Source organism: Rhododendron vialii, chromosome 4a (assembly GCF_030253575.1).
Source record: "Rhododendron vialii isolate Sample 1 chromosome 4a, ASM3025357v1".
In the NCBI taxonomy this organism is placed as follows: Eukaryota; Viridiplantae; Streptophyta; class Magnoliopsida; order Ericales; family Ericaceae; genus Rhododendron; species Rhododendron vialii.
Window position 1 is genome coordinate 12,857,400 of NC_080560.1, and position 19,070 is coordinate 12,876,469.

The window sequence follows — 19,070 nt, forward strand, 5'->3', positions numbered from 1 at the left end:
TGTATTGTCGGAGGGACTACGAGGGCAACCATGGAGAGGGGTAGTAAGACTTTTCAGCTTTCAGGTAGTCTTTTGCCTCTGTTTTCTCATCACATTTGGAAAGAGAGAAATGACAGGATTTTCCGGCTCAAAGTTGGGGATGTTCACAGCACAATCTTCTGGATGGAGGTGGACATTAGGTGACCTTTCTTGTTTGTGTTGATTTGTTCTTATGTTGCAATTAGTTAATCTCTATTTCTACGCCTGTGGTTTCGCAGAAGGAATCGGAGGATGCATTTTGTTAATAAGTTGTTTTCCGTTTTACTATCTGGAATGCCCCTGTACTAGAATCGTGGTCACATTGCTCATGAAAGTTGGATCAAATCCTATTATTGCTAGAAAATTTAGGATTCATGTGCTGTCATATTATTGGTAAAAAACAAGAGGAAGGTAAAAGATTTTTGATGAAGTTAGTGCTAGCAATAGCAGCCATTCTCTTCGAAATGTTGTTCGTGTGGCCTTTTTTCAAGCATAGCTTAGTCATTTCTGCCTCCCTTTGTGTCGCATGCCATGTGTGCCAAATATGAAGCACCAACACCTCCAGAAGTCAAGGTACTGCCGTGTCCGGACACGCATGGGACACGTATCCAACACGCCATGTAGTGTGTCCAATAATTTAATTTAAGTTTTGGAGAGGGACATAGATGGGGACACAGGGTAACACAGATGGGATACGTATGAGACACGAATGAGACACATAGGGGACATAGCGGGGGTGCATCTTTAAATTTTTTTTAAATTTTTTCAAGGGTAAATATGTTATTACTTTTACTTTAAAAAATTAGGTTAAAACATAATTAAACCTATAAAAGAACATATGTCCAGCGAACTAAACCCTAAACTGCAGACAACTTCACCTCTCTTCTCTCTCTCTCTTAGGAGGCATTTTGTAGATCTATTTCTGATTTTCACAATTAACTTAAGACATGACATATCTTATCTAATATATCATAAAAACTAATATCACAAATGATGCATCAATCATAAAAATTTCATAACGAATCACTCAATGAGATTGGCTATTTTCAAAAATGGATATATATATATATATATATATATATATATATATATATATATATATATATATATATATATATATATATATACGGGATAGTTCCGGGGACACCCAAAAAAACACCTAAAAAAATACCTCATAGTTTCCGATCAAATTTTGATGATCCGAGCCGCTCAATGTGATCAGAATGTGATTTTAAGAGTACCCATGAGAAATCAGCAAAAAAAATGACCGGGAAGAGCTTGATCCGAACAGTTTGAGCAGTTTTTTATTGAACGGTTCAAATAAAAACTGCTTAAATCAAGCCTTTCCCGATCATTTTTTTTGTAAATTTCTCGCAGGCACCTTTAAAATCACATCCTGCACACATTGAACGGTTCGGATCATAAAAATTTGATCGGGAACTATGAGTTTGAGATTTGGGGTGTTTTTTTAGGTGTCCCTTGAACCGTCTCGATATTTATTATATATATATATATATATATATATATATATATATATATATATATATACAGTGAGCTTCCTGTAAGGACCTTAAATAGGCTCCTTAAGTGCGGGCCTCCTCATTTCTCTCATTTCCCGATTGAATTTCGATGATCCGAGCCGCTCAATATGATCAGAACGTGATTTTGAGGGTACCCAAGAGAAATCGGCAAAAAAAAATGACCGGAAAGGGCTTGATTTGAGCAGTTTTTGTTTGAACCGTTCAATAAAAAACTGTTCGGATGAAGCCCTTCTCGACCATTTTTTTTGACGATTTCTCGCTACTACCCTTAAAATCACGTTCTGATCACATTGAGCGGCTCGGATCATCGAAATTCGATTGGGATCTATGAGGTCCGTACTTAAGCTAAGTAGGGGATCCCTCATAAGAAGGGGACTCTATATATATATATATATATATATATATATATATATATATATATATATATTATAAATAAATAATATACACGTGGCATGTCTCCCGCCGTGTCAATGTCCTCATTTTTTTAGAATTCCAATGTCCTCGTGTCCATGTCCGTATCTATATCCATATATGTGCCTCATAGGTGCCAATGCATAATCATGGAAGCAACAACACCTCACATCAAGAGGAGTGTATGAAGCTGGACCAGTCAAATATATTCATAATCCCTCTTAAAAGAAGGGAAACAAGTCACTCAGCTGCTAATTGACAACAAGTAACAACGGAAGATTACCTATTCCAGTAGCAGGTTGTTTTTGCTTCACCTTTTCCCTCAGGATATGATGCAAGTTTTTCGATGAGAAATACATACATGTGTATGATATGAATATTGATATAAATTTTGCATCAGATCCCTTTTACCCCAGACCCTAATTCCCTTAATTGCGAAATCCCAACCTTCAGTAGTTCTCCTTCCCAGATATACCACTCCAAGTACCTGAATATTGTATTTGTTTCATTGTTGTTTATTAAAACAAATCACGATTTAGGCATTTTAAGGTGGAGCTTGACGGATGGAGTTTTCGAATGGGGTGGAGCGGGCTGCAGGTGGTAATTGGGTTATGAGGGTGTTGAATGGGTATTCTCAGTCATGGAGATGGAGCTAGTGGGTGGTGCAGGCCAGTGGGAAGGGGAAAGCAGGTGTGGGCTTTAGGGAATAATGTAAGCGTCTTGTTTAAACTAAGGGCAAAATGAGAAATGAAACAATGTAGCTGATGACCTAAGCAAATTCTATTAGTTTTAAATTTTAATGACAGCCAACTAACAGACGGTGTAATGTGACACTCAAAACACACACAAAAAGTAAACCTGGAGGGAGGTTATTGTCATTTTTAAAACCCGAGGGAAGGAAGAGAAGCAATACCTATTCTGATAACTGATAAATAAAACAGATAGTATTATTGGAGTTTGGAAGAAAATTTGACTGGTTAAACCAAAAAAAAATGCGTTCTTTGATTAATTGAAATGCCTAACATTGCTGTACATGCTTCAAGAAATGGGCAGTCTAAAGAGACCACTAAGCGAATTTGGGGTCTGTCAGACTAACCATATACCCTACAGGGCTATAATAGTAACTTTGATTAATGTTGGAAAGACTCCGTCTGTCGCATGCCACGTGTGCCACTGAGTAACCATGGAAGCAACAGAAGTTCCCATGAAAGATGAGGATGAAGCTAAAACCAGTCAAATGTTTCCATAGTACCTCTTTGGAAGAAAGGGAACACAATCAGTCGCTCAAGTGATTCTTGGCAATGAGTGACAATGGAGGATTACCTGTTCCTGAACATGTTGTCTCTGCTTCACCTTTGTCCTCAGCATCAAGGCAAGTTTTCCATGTCTTCTGTACCATTTTCACAATTTTGAAGCTCTGCATTGACAAGGCAATTCTTTCTGTGCAAGGCTCTTAAGATAGTGTTTTGTCCTGTCCAACATTTTTGTGTCTATACATCTTCCAGTTTGGTCAGTTGGTTTCCTCAAAGAAGACGTATACTTGTGGCTTATGACACTCGCATGTACAGAATCTTTGCGGCCAAAGATCTGGTGAATTTTCAGGGTGGAGGAACATAGAGATCTTTTAAAGGTACCAACCCCTTGTGCAAGGATGGTGACGAAAGTGGATCCCACACACCGATCTGTTTAGTGCACAAGGGGTCGTTACCCATGTAATTATTGAGTAACTTAACAGCACAAACAAAAAAACAACAATAGAAAGTTTCTTAAGCCAGTGTTAACTGCCCAATGCCACCTCATCCATGAGCTAAAACAAGCATAACGTCAAAAACTGCATTTGAAATACCGTAAGACTCTCTCGAAGTAATTAACAAAAATGAAGAATAACTGTCAAGGTAGTTTGAACTCAAAACTCGAGCTCTAATTCAGCTCAATTACATAGTTTATATTCTTACCAAGCTAGAAGTATTGAAACTCAGCAAGCTAGATTTACCAAAAATGATGCCCCCAAATGCGAAATCTTGCTCTAAGATCAATTGACAGTTAATATCTTGAACACCAAAGCAGTTTCAATGCGGTGCAATGCCACAACCGCATCACCAGGCTTGCAAAGCCCTTTACTTTTCGCATGTTGAATTGCAAACTCAAGTGCCTCGTCAGTCGACTCACTTTCAGAAGCTTTGGACGACCCACAACTCAAAACAGGAACCAAACCCCTGTATATAAGACTATGCCTAGCCGGAGCCTCATTGCGGGAAAATGAATCAAAAGAACCCGTTTTAATCTCCGGCACCACCACTGACAGAATTGGCACACTTGGTCTGTACTTAGAAACAAGTTTTGCAGTGCTTCCTCCTCTGGTTAGAACCACAATCAAAGTTGCTTTTGAGCAGTTGGCAGTTTGCACTGCCATTGAAGCTATGCTCTCCATAGGACTCATAGGCATAGGTGAAGTTTCCATTATTCTTTTGAAAACATCTTTGTAGTTTAGTGAATCCTCAGCTTCTATGCAAATTTTGGACATGGTTTGGACAGCAAGTTCTGGGTATGCCCCTGCAGCTGTTTCACCACTAAGCATTACGCAGTCAGTGCCGTCAATAACTGCATTGGCTACATCTGTGGCTTCAGCTCTGGTTGGTCGAGGAGACTTGATCATCGACTCCAACATTTGAGTTGCAGTCACCACAGGTTTCCCTTGGATGTTGCACTTGTATATCATCACTTTCTGTGCCAGGAATATCTTTTCGATTGGAATCTCCATACCCAAATCACCCCGTGCAACCATAAAAGCATCTGAGTTTGCAAGGATTTCATCGAAATTGGCCACCCCTTCTTGATTTTCAACCTACAAAAACATACCAAAAGTTAAACAGGATAATAACAGACTAGTAAATTCAAACAACATACAGAGAAATCACACTCTTTTCTCTTCTTCTCATCCAAACAAGGAGAGAAAACACAATCAAATCTTTTCTTTTCTCTCATAAGTTGCTAAATGGACTGCTAGACTTGAACATACCTTAGACATGAGGAGGATAGTCTTTGCATGGTCCCCTAGAAGCTTTCGAACCTCGACAAGGTCTGAACCTTTGCGAACAAACGACAAAGCAATCATGTCGATCTTATTGGGAACCCCCCAGCCTAAGATATCTTCTTTGTCTTTCTCAGTCAAGGTTGGGAGATCCACAACCACCCCCGGGAGATTGACATTCTTCCTCTCTCCCAAAACTGCAGAGTTCTCACAACGACATCGAACCAAACCCAACTCCTTGTCACATTCAAGAACCGTGAGAGAGATGGTCCCATCAGAACACAGAATCACACTCTGGGGCTTCAAGTCCTCGGCTAGCTTTTTATAGCTCATTGAGATCATGTTGTCATCTCCCTGTATGGTGTAGTCTGTGGAGATGGTGATCTCTTGACCCTGATTCAGTTGAATGGGCTTCCCATCCTTTAGGAACCCAGTTCGTATCTCTGGACCCTGTAAGAATCAACATATACAATTTACATCAGCAGAATTCTCTTAATGTGCCTCTTCTATTCATTATCAGCGTTCCAGAAAAGCTTTGCTTAATCTTCAACTCAGCATAACGAAACCACAAAGACAACTTAGAAATTTGAATCGCCCAAACTTTTACTGGAGCGAACAGGGAGAAACAAAACTCCCTTTTCTCTTCATTTTTGGCCTATGTTTCAAGTTTAAAGATTAGGTTTTTTATTGTACGTAGTTAAAAGAATAGGTAGGGCTTGTAAAAAATGAACTTGCCTTCTTATAGTGCATTAGTGTCTTGTTCCAGACATTACCAGGACACCAAATGTGCCACTAATGCGTTCAAAAATATGGAATCATTTGGAACCAAAAGGATATTTGATAGAAAAGTTTGTTACTATGACACCCAAAACCTCTCCATATTCATCCATTGTGAACTAATTAAACTTAACTGACATCGACACAAATAGTACATCGAACTAGAAATCAAAGAGCCAGTAACATAGATACAAAACCTAAAAACAGAATAATCAGAAGCAGCTCAGAGGCCCGCACCCCCTGGAATCCTACTCCTAATTCCTTGTATATACTTATAAAGAGGATTCCGGGGGGTGCGGCCACAGCACCCAAACTTTTTGTAGTAAACACTTCTTTTTATTTACATATATGCAGGCATTTATAATAATAACAATGTTTGGCCCTCCCACAATTTGATTTGTTTATACCATAATCTCCTGAAACTCAAATTAATTCTGCAGTCACCCTTTCTTTATCGAATTCCTTCGTCCACCACTGAAATTAAATATACCCAGGGAATAAGTGGAGCAAAGCCCAAACACCCGTATGAGAAAACAGAACCCGAATAAAAACAGATGAAGCTCTGTACTCAAGTTTCCAAGTCCCATGTAAAAACGACCTAAATATAATATGGGACTATCCTATGTCAAGCAAGAAAGGACAAACAAACAAAAACAAACACACACACACACACAGGCCTTAGTGTCACGCATAACAGCAGAGAAATTCTTGTCAGAAAAAAAGACAAAACCAACAAAGAAACAATAGACGAAGCTACAACCAAACTTAAATCTATAAGTGTACGATAATCAAATTGAGCCTTAAATCTATAATCAATTAGTTAAGGCTACTTGGATTCATGTCATTAGGATCTAACATCTAACGGGCTTTTACGTACTTGTTGTTAGCTACCTAATACCCAAACAACCTCCTTTGCCTAGTACATAGCCAGATACAACTCAAAGCACGACACAGGTGAAGTTAAATAATGAAATTCAAAGAAATAAAGCAGAGAGAGAGAGAGAGAGAGAGAGAGAGAGGCGTTAGAGTCAAGCATAACAGCACAGACATCCTTGTCAGGGGAAGAAAAAAAAAAAACAGAAAACCAACAAAAGTTTACAGAGGAAGCTCTGTATCTCGAGTTTCATGTCCAATGTCAAAATAACCAAACCTAAATCTATACCCATTTGGTAACCAAACCGAGCCTTAAATCTCCAATTAATTAGGTACAACTACGATTCATATCATCAGGATCTAACATCTAACGGGACTTTTACATGCCGATTGTCAGCTACCTACTACACAAACACACAAACACACAAACAGCCTCTTTACTTATTTACCTAGTACACAGGCACATAAATAAGACTCAGTCAAATAATGAGATTCAAATAAAGAAAGGCAGAGAGAGAGAGAGAAACCTTAGTATCAAGCATGACAGCACACATAATGCCGGTGTTGAGAACGGCGGCACGGAGGTTGTCGAGGGTCTCCTGGTGGTAGGAGTGAGATCCGTGCGAAAAGTTAAACCGGGCGACGTTCATTCCAGCCTTCAAGAGCTTCTCTACCATCTCCACAGACCTCGAGGCAGGACCCAACGTGCACACTATCTTCGTCTTGGCCCTCCTCCCCTGCTTCTTCTGATCCTCCTCCATTGCCTCCGCCGCACCACTCGCGTTTGTTTTGGATTTTAGAGAGAGAAACAGAGAGTCCCCTAGCACGGCCATTTTGCAAGAGAGAGAGAGAGGAGTTTTGAAAGTAGTGGGAATGGAGGGGGCGATTTAGGTGTTTGGTTTATGGAACTAATGACCTTTTAAGTTTTAACCAGAAGGGTTTATTTATATGAGTTCAGTTTTGAGTTACAGTCGGTGTATTAATTAATAAGTAAAATTGTGCAAAATAAATGTGCAAATCTCCAAAATTACTGCTCCATATTTGATAATTATTTTCCAGTTGCTGAAATTTCAATTCTTACCGTATTTGAGTTGTTTGAGTAAAACCTTTATTTTCACTGAAAGCGCTCCGAAAGAATTACTTTCAATTTTATAAAATAAACTTTCTCGACACCGAGATTGCTATGGCGCGCACGATATTAAAGATGAATTTAACCACGTATTCTTTTAGCGATTCATAAAAGTTAAAAGGAGTAACATAACGTGGAGGAATTAATTTCCAAAATGCAGACTTCCCTTTATGATGCTGGACTACCATTTACTAGTATTAATTTATTGGATTTTCAAGTAAAAGAGGTTTCTTGCCGACATGACAAACACTTTAATTAATTAGTAATAAATGGCGAAGTCAGGGCTCCTAATTTAGTTGCTTTTACTTTTAGGCCCTTTAATGGGCTGAGCATAGCTTTTGCCAAATTCAAAAACAAAACCTAGCTTGCTGTATAATTAACTAATGTGTAAAAAGGAATATTCGCTACTTGATCCCCAAGCTGATGCTCTTGTTGGTATTATTTCCTTGTTGAGAATTGAACACAAATTCCTCAATGTCTCTCTCCCTATGCAGATATTAACCTCCCACACCAAAGTTTTCAATACTTTCGCTAAACTACCGTTTAGGACGGTGCGGATATGTTGGCTTAGATATCTCAAGTTATCACTCCTCTATGAATGGTCATGTTTTCGCTAGTACGAGAAAAACGTGAGTGTGATCAAGTTGGTGGAAGAAACCAATAATGCACTAACATGTTCAGATTTTATGAATTTAACTATGCAGATGTGGCAGTTAGTGGAATGGCATGAATGAGTTTGTTACATTTATATTGTGGCCTACTATGTACACATGGTAGTTTATTAATGATTCATTTAAACAGTTCCATTTGAGGTTTTCCATCGAAGACTGCGTAAATAGAGATCAATAGGGTAACCAGTGCATATGACGGTGATACCATGTGATATGATCACATCTAGATAAAAACTTAAGTTTTATCATAGAAATCAAAATATTTTTGGATTAGTGAGAGATACGAGTATTCCATCTTACTTTTTATTTGTTGGCAAAGATAGAGTCAAAGGCAAATTGAAAATGGCATTTGGCAACCTCCAAAATCTAAAGGCTTACTACTCGTCTGTTGAAATTGTCGGTGTTTTTGCTTTTATAACTGGATGTCCGGGTCAACTTGTGCACATTTCTAACTAGTAATTCCGAAGCCCTAAAGTAAACGACCAAATAAATGCTCGAGTGGCCCAACCCAATATTCATTAGGGTCAGTGTTAGCCATTCAAACATTTAAGGGAAAATGACGGCCAAGGATGCCCGTTAAGGACATTCTCAGCATTAACAAATATTTTTACCTTGCCCTTAGCGGATATTAATTATCAAAACACGTCCTGGGCTGTCATTTTCCCAACATTTAAGTGCAGCATGTAAATGTTGGTAGACATAGTAGAAATAGTTAGGCAGTCCTTGTGTCATGTTCTGCTTTTTCAACAAACAACTGCGTATAATTCACTACTACATAATACTATTACCCCTTACAATTAGGGCACCTTATTAAGATCCCAAAAATAATACAGTAGCATAAAAGAGGCAGGGGACAACACTAAAGAAACTTCTCCCACTGGAATCTATTCAAAGCGAAGAGTGAAGGACTATGGAAGCCTCTCACCACCACAATTTTCCACTCCATTTATAATACTATCCACTATGGTGTCACAAGGTTGATTGGCATCTTCAAAGGGTCGGTCCCTGGAATAGCATTTGGAAAAATGCTGCTTTTAAAATCAATCCCTTCTCTATTGCCCACCCCTGTTTTTTGTCCACTGGAAGTTGCTCGTAAAGTGAGCATATCATTCAAGGGATGATCCCCCGGATCAAACCCCATGGTTGGAAGCTTTCTTCAATCGGTGATGTCCAGAGAATATGTCACTGCTTTTCTAAGAAGATGCAAAAAAAAGCAACATTTTTCAATATAGAAGTAAAAAAGAGCAAAATCAGCCCGCCAAAGGGTAGTCGGCATCCATTCTGTGCGTTTATGTCAAGCATTCTAGTAAATTTATGTACTTTACCAGGTCCCTGTGTCGCTTGCGCAATTAATGTCTAACACCAATAGCGCCTCTTCTAAACCAAAAGGGGCATATCCCATCTCTTCTTTTTTTGGTGAAAACATATCCCATCTCTTTACTGTAACTTATTACGGTGTCAAAATCACATTACAGAGGCATGTCAAAAGGATTTTACTCCAAAAAGGATAATGCTCTCAACTGGAAGAATATTTCTGTATAAATGATAGGAAAGGAATCCCTAGCTCTGTTACATACATAAGAACCATTCTTGAAGCAAGACCACAGGGGACATATGGGTCCAAGCCAGGCGTTTCTGGTGTAAGGCGAGGAAGCCATTCACAAAAGCGAACAAGAGGATGGCTCCATTGCCTGAAGGGCGTCACCAAAAGTGCTCTCTCTTGTGCTTATAGAAGGGATATTATAGAGTAGAGGACGTTCGTGATTTGTGAATCTGATCGTCCTGTGAGGATGGAGATGGCAATGATGGAGATGAGAAAGCTGCATGGTAAGATGAAGATGCAAGTTGGGCAAGTGCTGGAACTGCACCACCTGCAGAATTCCAATACCATGCACAGACGAACTAGGGTTAGTCCATTTCCAATAATGATTCTCATACATGTTTTTGCACATATCTTGCACATACATTTTTGTGGGGCCCATATCAGGTCCCACAAAATGATCCGAACCGCTCATCTTTTTTAAAATATTTTTTGGAGGGTTCCTATAAAAAATCAGCTCCAACGGATATCGGTAAGGGCTTTCTTAGAAATCGTTTTTACGATTTCTAAGAAAGCCCTTACCGATATCCGTTGGAGCTGATTTTTTATAGGAACCCTCCAAAAAATATTTTAAAAAAGATGAGCGGTTCGGATCATTTTGTGGGACCTGATATGGGCCCCACAAAAATGTATGTGCAAGATATGAGCAAAAACATATGTGCAAGTAGCATGGTGGTCCATTTCACATATTGGGACAAAGTCACCAACAACAAGAACTTTTGTCCACTAATTACGAACTTAAGTCCAAAAAAAAGTTCAGATCACTAGGCACAAACAAGATTCCACTACTTGCGAGAACTTATGTCCAAAATGCGTTTCTAAGCTGCAGCAGACAGCTTCGCCAATTCCTTTTCTAATTTATTTCTCATAAAGCAACTGTCAATTCTCAATTTTCCCAATGGATAAACACTAGCTCAGAAAATTGTAGTCTCAACGCCAACATTTCTCCAAGCAATGTCGAGAGGAAACTATACAGAGACATTCCAGTTGGTCTGTCACAGAAACAATTCATGCTGCCAAATTACAGTGTCCCTGCCTTCCAGAGAAAACCTAATGTGACTTACTGCACCAATAATAATGCACAGTGTATTTTGGTAATGGAAATGACATTAAGAAGAAAGCTAGTAATACAAGCATATGATGGTGCACATGCACAAGAGCCACACACAAATGCAGCAAATGGGGGTGATCAATTAATTTTCTATCTCAACACAAGCAAAGAGGAACCTCTTCCATTCTCCGCCCCTCACTTCCCAAAAGAGGAGACAAATCAGAGTCAATCCACTATTATTCAAGAGAGCTCAGCCAGCCAATTATTTTTTAGGAAAGTGGAAGTAGCGTATTTGACAAAAAATAGGAAAAGAAGTAGATGTAACCACAAGGATATACAAGTCAATATTAGACTATGCAGAGAAAACACAAACCTGCCAACCCAGCACAAGCTGAAGAGAAAACCATCACAGGTGGAGCCTGCACCAAGAAAAGCAGCGGCAACAAAGTCACCAACAACAAATTAAAAATAGAAAAAAGTTCTGAATCAACAGCTACTGTGGTTGTACCGAATGCCCCCTCTTTCACATTACAGAACCCATGAATGTGGCAGGGAGGGCTATGCATATAGCCATTAAGGCTGTGGATCTTTATGCCAACAAAGGCAGGAGAATGACTCTACCACACCTATAAAAAAAAATGCCTCTACCACGCATTGCCATTCAAAGCAAATAGCATGAGATTTTTAGCATAACCGAAAAATTAAATGACTAGGACCACGGTTTGAGTAACAAAAATAGAAAGAGGAATCATGCACATGTATCATTGTTGACCACAAATAACAGTCTGGATCTGGTCAGGACGTCCTGACCGGAGCTTAGGTCCGGACCATGATCTCAGCCGTTGGATTGTGTTTTCCCAGATGCACAGATAGTTTGTTTGCGCGACAAATAGTTTGTTCGCGCGAACAAACTATGCGTGCATCTGGACCATCGAAAACACAATCCGACGGCTGTGGGAGAAGTCCGGACCTAAGCTCCGGTCAGGACGTCCTGACCAGATCCGGACTGCCACAAATAATGCCCAAGACTTGGGTGGGGTGTGTCTAAAGCACAGAATATCAAGATGCAAAACTTGGAGACCTCGATCTATTCATCTTAAGTCAAAAGTTTTTGTTAGAAAAATAGACTAAAATAAAAGAAGGAGTGCAGATAAGACCCGGGAAGAAATGAACTCCATATACCACTTCCTACATTTCAATAAATGTGCTACACGTTCGATCTACCCTTGCATCGAACTTCTTATGTCTGCACATTGAATGAGAACATTTATTGTATTTTTGCAATCTTTTATAGAGTTCTTTGCTGCACTGAAAAAGAATTCTGGTATCAATTTTGGCCTCGTTTAACACCTTCAAGGTAGTGCTAGAAGTCTCTCATTGGGCATCTAGGGGATGGACATCTGTTTGAAGCATGTTTGGGTTTGTCAAAAGGCAAGGATGGAAGTATGTAGGAAGCAAGAAAGATTGAACATGATTATAGCTCACTGAGTTTGGTTTGCAGTTTTGAGATTTATTTTTGAGATAAAAAAAGTTCTATAGGTTCGCGTATTTTTCCATGTAAGTAAATTTTTTTTAGCATTTTAACAAATTCTTTTACTTTTTGAATAGAGGTAGTCTATGTACATCCAAAAAGTATAAAATAAGTAAAAAATTTGACAAAAAATCACTAAAGACGAAAAAACACGGATGACGAAACAGTCAAAAATTTTGGAGAAATTATTTCTGAGGGGAACCAAAAATTTTGCTGTACTTGGGCTGCTGTACCCCTAGCATTTCTACCACATGTTGGCACTTGTTTATAGTGTGTCCACCACATGTTGACAAGCATGCACGGTGGTCTTTCCTAAGAAGGATTACAGATGTACCATAAACCAATTGTAACATTATAAATCCTACTTTTTATTTTGAGAGTCAATAAAAATAACTTTCTTAAGGTAGAATAAACCATATATTCTCTTCACACCTGTCCTTATTCCATGATTACTCATTGAATCAAACGGAAAGGAAAATTAGGGGAAAAGAAGCAAAGGGAATCATTCATATTAACACTTACACCAACGAGGAAATGCAACCACATAGGTCCTTTAACCCACCTCCGAACCACTGGCATCACTGGACAGAAAGTACGATAAAATCAAATAACATAAGGCAATAAAGGACAAATACAATATAAAATTGATGAATCAGTATATTTACTCTGTCATAATTTTCACCCTGGATGTTAATGGAAATCAATACATCGTATCCTCAGCAAAGTAATTTCTATAATGCACTGTTATGTAATCAAAAAAAGACGACCATGTTCCCTAGCATCAACGGTGGACCAGGAATCTTGATCTTATTACATAAACGTCACATTACAACACAACAAAAGTACAAGTCTGTAACTAATTACTTATCAGAAAATTATGGACCCACTACTGAAATCAATCTCACAGGGATTTCTTACTAAAGCTAAAGTGGCCTGTTCCAAGTGCTTTCCTTGCCAGTGTTCCTTCCTAAAGACAGGACTGGGTGCGTAAAATGACTCCCTCTTTCCTCTTAACTTAGATAGCTAGCCTATCTGCTTAGCTACTTGACTCAGGTGTCAATTATTGTTTATTAATTCAGCGCACCCTTTTTCCCTAACAAAATTAATTTAAGAGAGAAAAGAGAAGGATTAATTGCATAAGAGGTTTTCCAGAGTTTCTTACAAACATTCATAAATGTAAGCTTTGTTCAAATATCTAGATTGGGTATTAGATTAATGTATCACCAAACATATGAGTATGGCATATTAGCATGGTAATACCAAAAGTTCATTGATCAGTTATCCATTTCAGCAGTACTTTGACGGAAGCTCCAACCGCTTAGCATAAAAATATGTAGTGGTAAAGGACAAAGAGGATGAATCAGTCACTTGAATCAGTATTGATAATATATGACGGTTGTGAAACGTAAAGGGAAAAGAGGATCTAAGATGAAGAGACGTACAAATATCAAGAGCTTCGAATGCGAAATAATAAGGAAAAATCTCAAAACAAAGGAAGTTAAACTTAGCCACCTATAATAGCCTGGCAATAACAACTTAACATGAATTATACAGTTAGAAACCAGCTGTTTAATGAGGTATCAAAGTTGAATGTAGTTCAGATATAGCGAAATGTATCCTTTCGTGTATAATACGACACTAAAATACCATAACTAAACGATTCCGGTCTTTCCGGTCTTTCCTACCACCGTGTTGTAACCAAAGGAAATGCTTTGGTGCCAATTCATTCTGATCGCAATGACAACAATATAAAATTATAAAAACAACTGTGCAAGCTTAGAGAATGTGTCTTTGTTGCTGAAAAAGTTAAGAGTTTTCACCTTAAGTAGTATTGCAATGATGAATAGATTATTGAAGAAGCCAGATCATCAAACACAAAAATACAGCCGCTACTTTGATAGGAAACTATTTGCTACTTCCACACTCGTTACAAAATAATCTGTGTATGGGTTGATCTTTTACTAGTATTTAAACTTTCACCCTTTTATCAAAAGAAACCATCTTGAAGACTTGAACCCATGGGATCATTAAAATGAAACTGAAGTATAACCGTATGATGAAAATAACACATGTATCAACTAACATATTTATTAACACAAGAAACTCGGTTAGAAGCCATGTAACACAAGCACAATCATGAACTAATCGGATTATCAAGCCTGGAAGAATGAACTAAGATTTCAAGGTTAATGAACAAGCTGAGGAACTGAGTGGTGCAAAAAAAGAGACGTTGGCATACCATGGTTGAAGCCATAGAACGCACTTGTTGTGCCACCAACGGCAGTCCCAATCTACATGGAAATAATAATGAACACATAACAGAAGGTAGAAGAAAGTAAAATTGAGGCAAAAACAGAAGGTAACAAATAGTCAGGGGTGGTCCCAAGGGGGGACACAGGCCCTGCACAACTCTAAATACTCTCGCATATTATACTAATTTTTAGGTTAATTAGGAAAAGTTCTAAAATTACTATATGTATGTGGGGTAGAAATCCCCAAAATTTCAAGTTGTCAATAATTTTGTAGGTTGCACATATAAAATTAAACGGTGTCTGCACACATACACATAATATCGTCTCTTCTTCGGACTCGTGAGTAGCAATATATACTTATAAAGTATATTCTTTATTATCAATATGAAAACACACAGTGATTCGGGCCCTGCTAGACAATAGACACAAATCTTGCATCCGCCACAGCAAATAGTTGGTTCACCCAACATTACCCTTAATGGTGATAGGTTAAGACCTAGAAAGAGATACATTTTTAAGGAGCAGGTCACATTTAAAGGATTGAACCCCCACTGTTTTAATCAATCACATTTAAGGAGTGCACATTCTAATTGCTCAGTTTTCATGACGACCAACAAACAAACAACTATACATACGAATGCAATTGGAACGAACGTGGAGGAACAGTCCAATCGCAACAGAAATCAAAATCTGGGAAACTTCGCAATACGAACAAGTATGTAAGAGAGTAATAATTACCATACAAAAGCTATCCCTGATGAGCGGAGGAACATTCCAATCGCTCGTTTCCTGCAAGATTTTAACAAAACAACGGGAACTTACAACAAGAGTATGCAGCTAAATTTTACAAATCAAATGAAAGAAAGGATATGAACTAGTGCGTAGATGAAGAGAAAAACAAAGGTTAGGGTTAGTAGGAATCACCATCTCCTTTGAGAGAGGACCTGCGCAGTGCAGACATCTCAAACTTCTTCTAGGGTTTGGATCCCCCATCACCGCCAGTTCAGTTGACAGGAAGAGGAGAGAGAGAGAGCGCCTGGCGCCAATAAAACCCCTCGAGAATCAGAGGAAAACGGAAAGGAGGAGTCGTTTCAATACGTATGAAAGGTGCAATTATTCAGTAGTCCCGGAGTACGGTACTCCAGATCACTTCACAAATCATACATTCTCGTAGACCATGTTTGTCTTGGATCTTTAGACTTCAATCTTTTTTCTGCGCTCAATTTTTAATAAATTTTTTTTAATTATTATTTTTATTTTATCTATTTATCTCTACTCATTACTTCTAAAACTTCTTTAAGTCTTAAACTGAACATGATCTCAAGTCTACAAGTCATGTTCAAGTTTACAAGTGCATGATCTTCACATAAATATATTGTTCTAAAGTGATCAAAACTACCACATGACGGTACTCTCGAACTACTGGATAATAAAATGGACCGCAATGTTGTGAATTCCATACCAATGTATCGAACATAAAGTTACATGTGTTCTGATATCCGCATACTGACATGTAATGGAATCTCACCTGGTACAAAAAAAAAATGTATTATTAATTTTGTTTAAAAAATGCTTGAATTTTAAAATAAATCCATAATATATTAATCATCTTTGTAGTTACTCGGTTCTTGGAGGTTTAAGAGCATCCACAATGTAATAATCAAAACTAAAAAGTTGCTAAAGTTAACAATGTTTACTCAAAAAAGTGCTCACATTATAATAACCAAACTTAGCAACTCATCAAATTTTGACATTTGAATAATCAAACTTAACAACTTTTACCAATAACCAAACCCAATAACCAAATTTAAAACTAAAAAATTAAAAAACATCTCACATTAGAATCGTCTCATCGAGACGAATAATTTGGTGTGTTCGGGTGCGTGATTGGAACTCGTTTGCAATTGAACATAGATGCATTGCGTATTGTGGAGATTTTTTTTTATAGGGATACAAAAATAACCAATGTAGAGATCAAGTTTGTTAGGTTTGATTATGAACTAAATGGATAATCAAATGCTGACGTAGCACATTTTGATTATCGATTTTGATTATTCCCATTGCGGATGCTCTAAGGAGGCCACTATTTTAGTAATATTCTGAGAGCAGCCACTTTGTGCATATATTACCAAAAGTTAAGTCTGTCTCTAATCATCCCCGCCTATACCCCAATAATTGGGGACTAGATGGGTTATGTTATGTGTTGTTGTTGTTGTTGTATAAAAGTATATCAAAGTGGTAGAATGAGTATTTTACAGTATTTCTTTGCTTTGAGTTTGTTTTGTAAATATATTAAAAATATATACCATAGCCAGTCTCAAATGAGGGAGTTCTTATTTTAGTTAAAATATGGACCTCCTCATTTCTCTCATTTTCCAATCGAATTTCGATGATCTGAGTCGCTCAATGTGTTCAGAACGTGATTTTAAGAGTACTCGCGAGAAATCGGCAAAAAAACTGACCGGGAAGGGCTTCATCCGAGCAATTTTTGTTTGAACCGTTCGATAAAAAATAAACAAAAACTGCTCGGATAAAGCCCTTTCCGGTCATTTTTTTTGCTAATTTCTCTCGGGTACCCTTAAAATCACGTTCTGAACACATTGAGCGGCTCGGATCATCGAAATTCAATCGGAAAAGGGAGGTCCGCATTTTATTAAAATGAGGCGGTCCTTACGGGAAACGGACTGATATATACTATATACTAGTGTTTACCCGTGCCTACGGCACTACGCACCTCGGTTGGAATTGTCCGTACCTATGGCACTTGCTAGTTAGTGGCTCAAACACTAATAAATCAATTCATTAATGTGTAATATGTGATCATTTTCATAGTGGCTCGAAAGAAAATAACCCGTGCGTATGACACTCTTCCAACTAAACTTTTAAGCTAGCTATAAAGAACTATCAATTTGCTTATGAAATCTCAATAAATACTAAGTAAAAAAGTTAAAATAGCACTATAATGGATCCCCCACCACGTACATTAAACCCATTTGCAGAAATGAAAGAACATATTAGAATCCAGAAATCAAAAATCTCAATGTAACTTCAATCACTAATAGTTATCAAACACCATAAACTAACCATATAAGGAGTAAAAAAAATTAGTTCGGACCGCAAGAAAAAAACAGGCTATCGAAAAAAGCTTCAGGCTTTGGTTGAAATATTTTCAGTGTAAGCGATCACCGGATGAATAGTGCTTGCTTGTGCCTACGACATTACCCCATGATAACAAAAAAATGAAGGAAGAAAAAGAAAAAGAAGGGTCTTAAAACATATGGACCTAGCTCGTAGACTACACTACTAAACTATTATTCAAAACGAAACGTCAAGAGAAGTCAAAATAACAAAACTCGATTATGTGTAACATTTAATAACACACACACCCACCCACACCAAAAAAATCACCCAAATTTCTTGAATATTCGGAACAGACACAAATTCCATCCGAACAGCAGCTAGATTGAAATTTAAATACTACTTGCACCCTGAAAAGAAACAGACACCAAAAACTCTCAAAAAAATCCCAAAAGAATGTTTCACACAGCTTTCAAAAAATGGTTTCTTTGTTAGACCAATTACCTTTGCTTTCACGGAACTTTCTTAACCCAACTTTTACGCAGCTTTCTTCAACCAGCTCGCCGGAATAAATTAAAAATTCCAAAGGAATGTTTCTTCTTTTTTTTGAAAGTCGAAAAAATGTTTCTTGGCTTAGTTTCTGACGGAATTTGTAGATCTCGATAGGAATTCGAAAGATGACAGGAGAGAGAGGCGGGGGGGGGGGGGGGCCCAATCGAGAGAAGCTGTTGGGTAAAAAGAAGATATGACATTTTTGTGAAATATTTGAAAGATTGTGGGCACTTTCTTAAGAGAGTTGAAACACACACGTCAACCCTTGGATCAGGCAAATCTGAGCCGTTGCAACAACTTGTCTCCACACCCTTCTGTTTTATAATAGAGATGTTGCAATCATTTTGGAACGATACCGAGATACATACCGGTACCAACACGTACGGTATTGAAAAAAAAAAACTATGTTTGCCGGTATGAAATTGATTACTTTGAAATTTTGGAGTCCTGGATATCCTAAAAGGGGGTGTTTTTGGAAGTGGAAAATTTGTAGATTTTTATTTCTGACCGAGGAGTTGTTAGTTGTTTCTGATAGGGAATAAGTTGTTGAGAAAT

The 19,070-nt window shown here is 38.0% G+C and overlaps 2 protein-coding genes across 3 annotated transcripts; both read right to left on the bottom strand.

Moving 5' to 3' along the window:
- Positions 1 to 3,773: 3,773 nt before the first annotated feature.
- On the bottom strand, positions 3,774 to 7,568 carry LOC131324405 (pyruvate kinase, cytosolic isozyme-like). The gene is made up of 3 exons (XM_058356360.1): positions 7,179 to 7,568; positions 4,990 to 5,451; positions 3,774 to 4,815 (listed from the first exon to the last, which is right to left on the bottom strand). The coding sequence occupies exons 1-3, from the start codon at positions 7,482 to 7,484 to the stop codon at positions 4,003 to 4,005; spliced, it is 1,581 nt and encodes a 526-aa protein (XP_058212343.1). The 5' UTR covers positions 7,485 to 7,568; the 3' UTR covers positions 3,774 to 4,002.
- A 2,291-nt stretch (positions 7,569 to 9,859) lies between these two features.
- LOC131324406 (uncharacterized) lies at positions 9,860 to 15,987 on the bottom strand. Of its 2 annotated transcripts, XM_058356361.1 has the most exons (6): positions 15,810 to 15,976; positions 15,624 to 15,674; positions 14,873 to 14,924; positions 13,156 to 13,214; positions 11,476 to 11,521; positions 9,860 to 10,322 (listed from the first exon to the last, which is right to left on the bottom strand). In XM_058356361.1, exons 1-6 carry the CDS (start codon positions 15,876 to 15,878, stop codon positions 10,192 to 10,194), a joined length of 408 nt encoding a protein of 135 aa, XP_058212344.1. In that variant the 5' UTR covers positions 15,879 to 15,976; the 3' UTR covers positions 9,860 to 10,191. The 2 variants fall into 2 exon arrangements, with proteins under 2 accessions (XP_058212344.1, XP_058212345.1); XM_058356362.1 differs by lacking the exon at positions 13,156 to 13,214 and having other exon boundaries at positions 15,810 to 15,987.
- Positions 15,988 to 19,070: the final 3,083 nt, after the last annotated feature.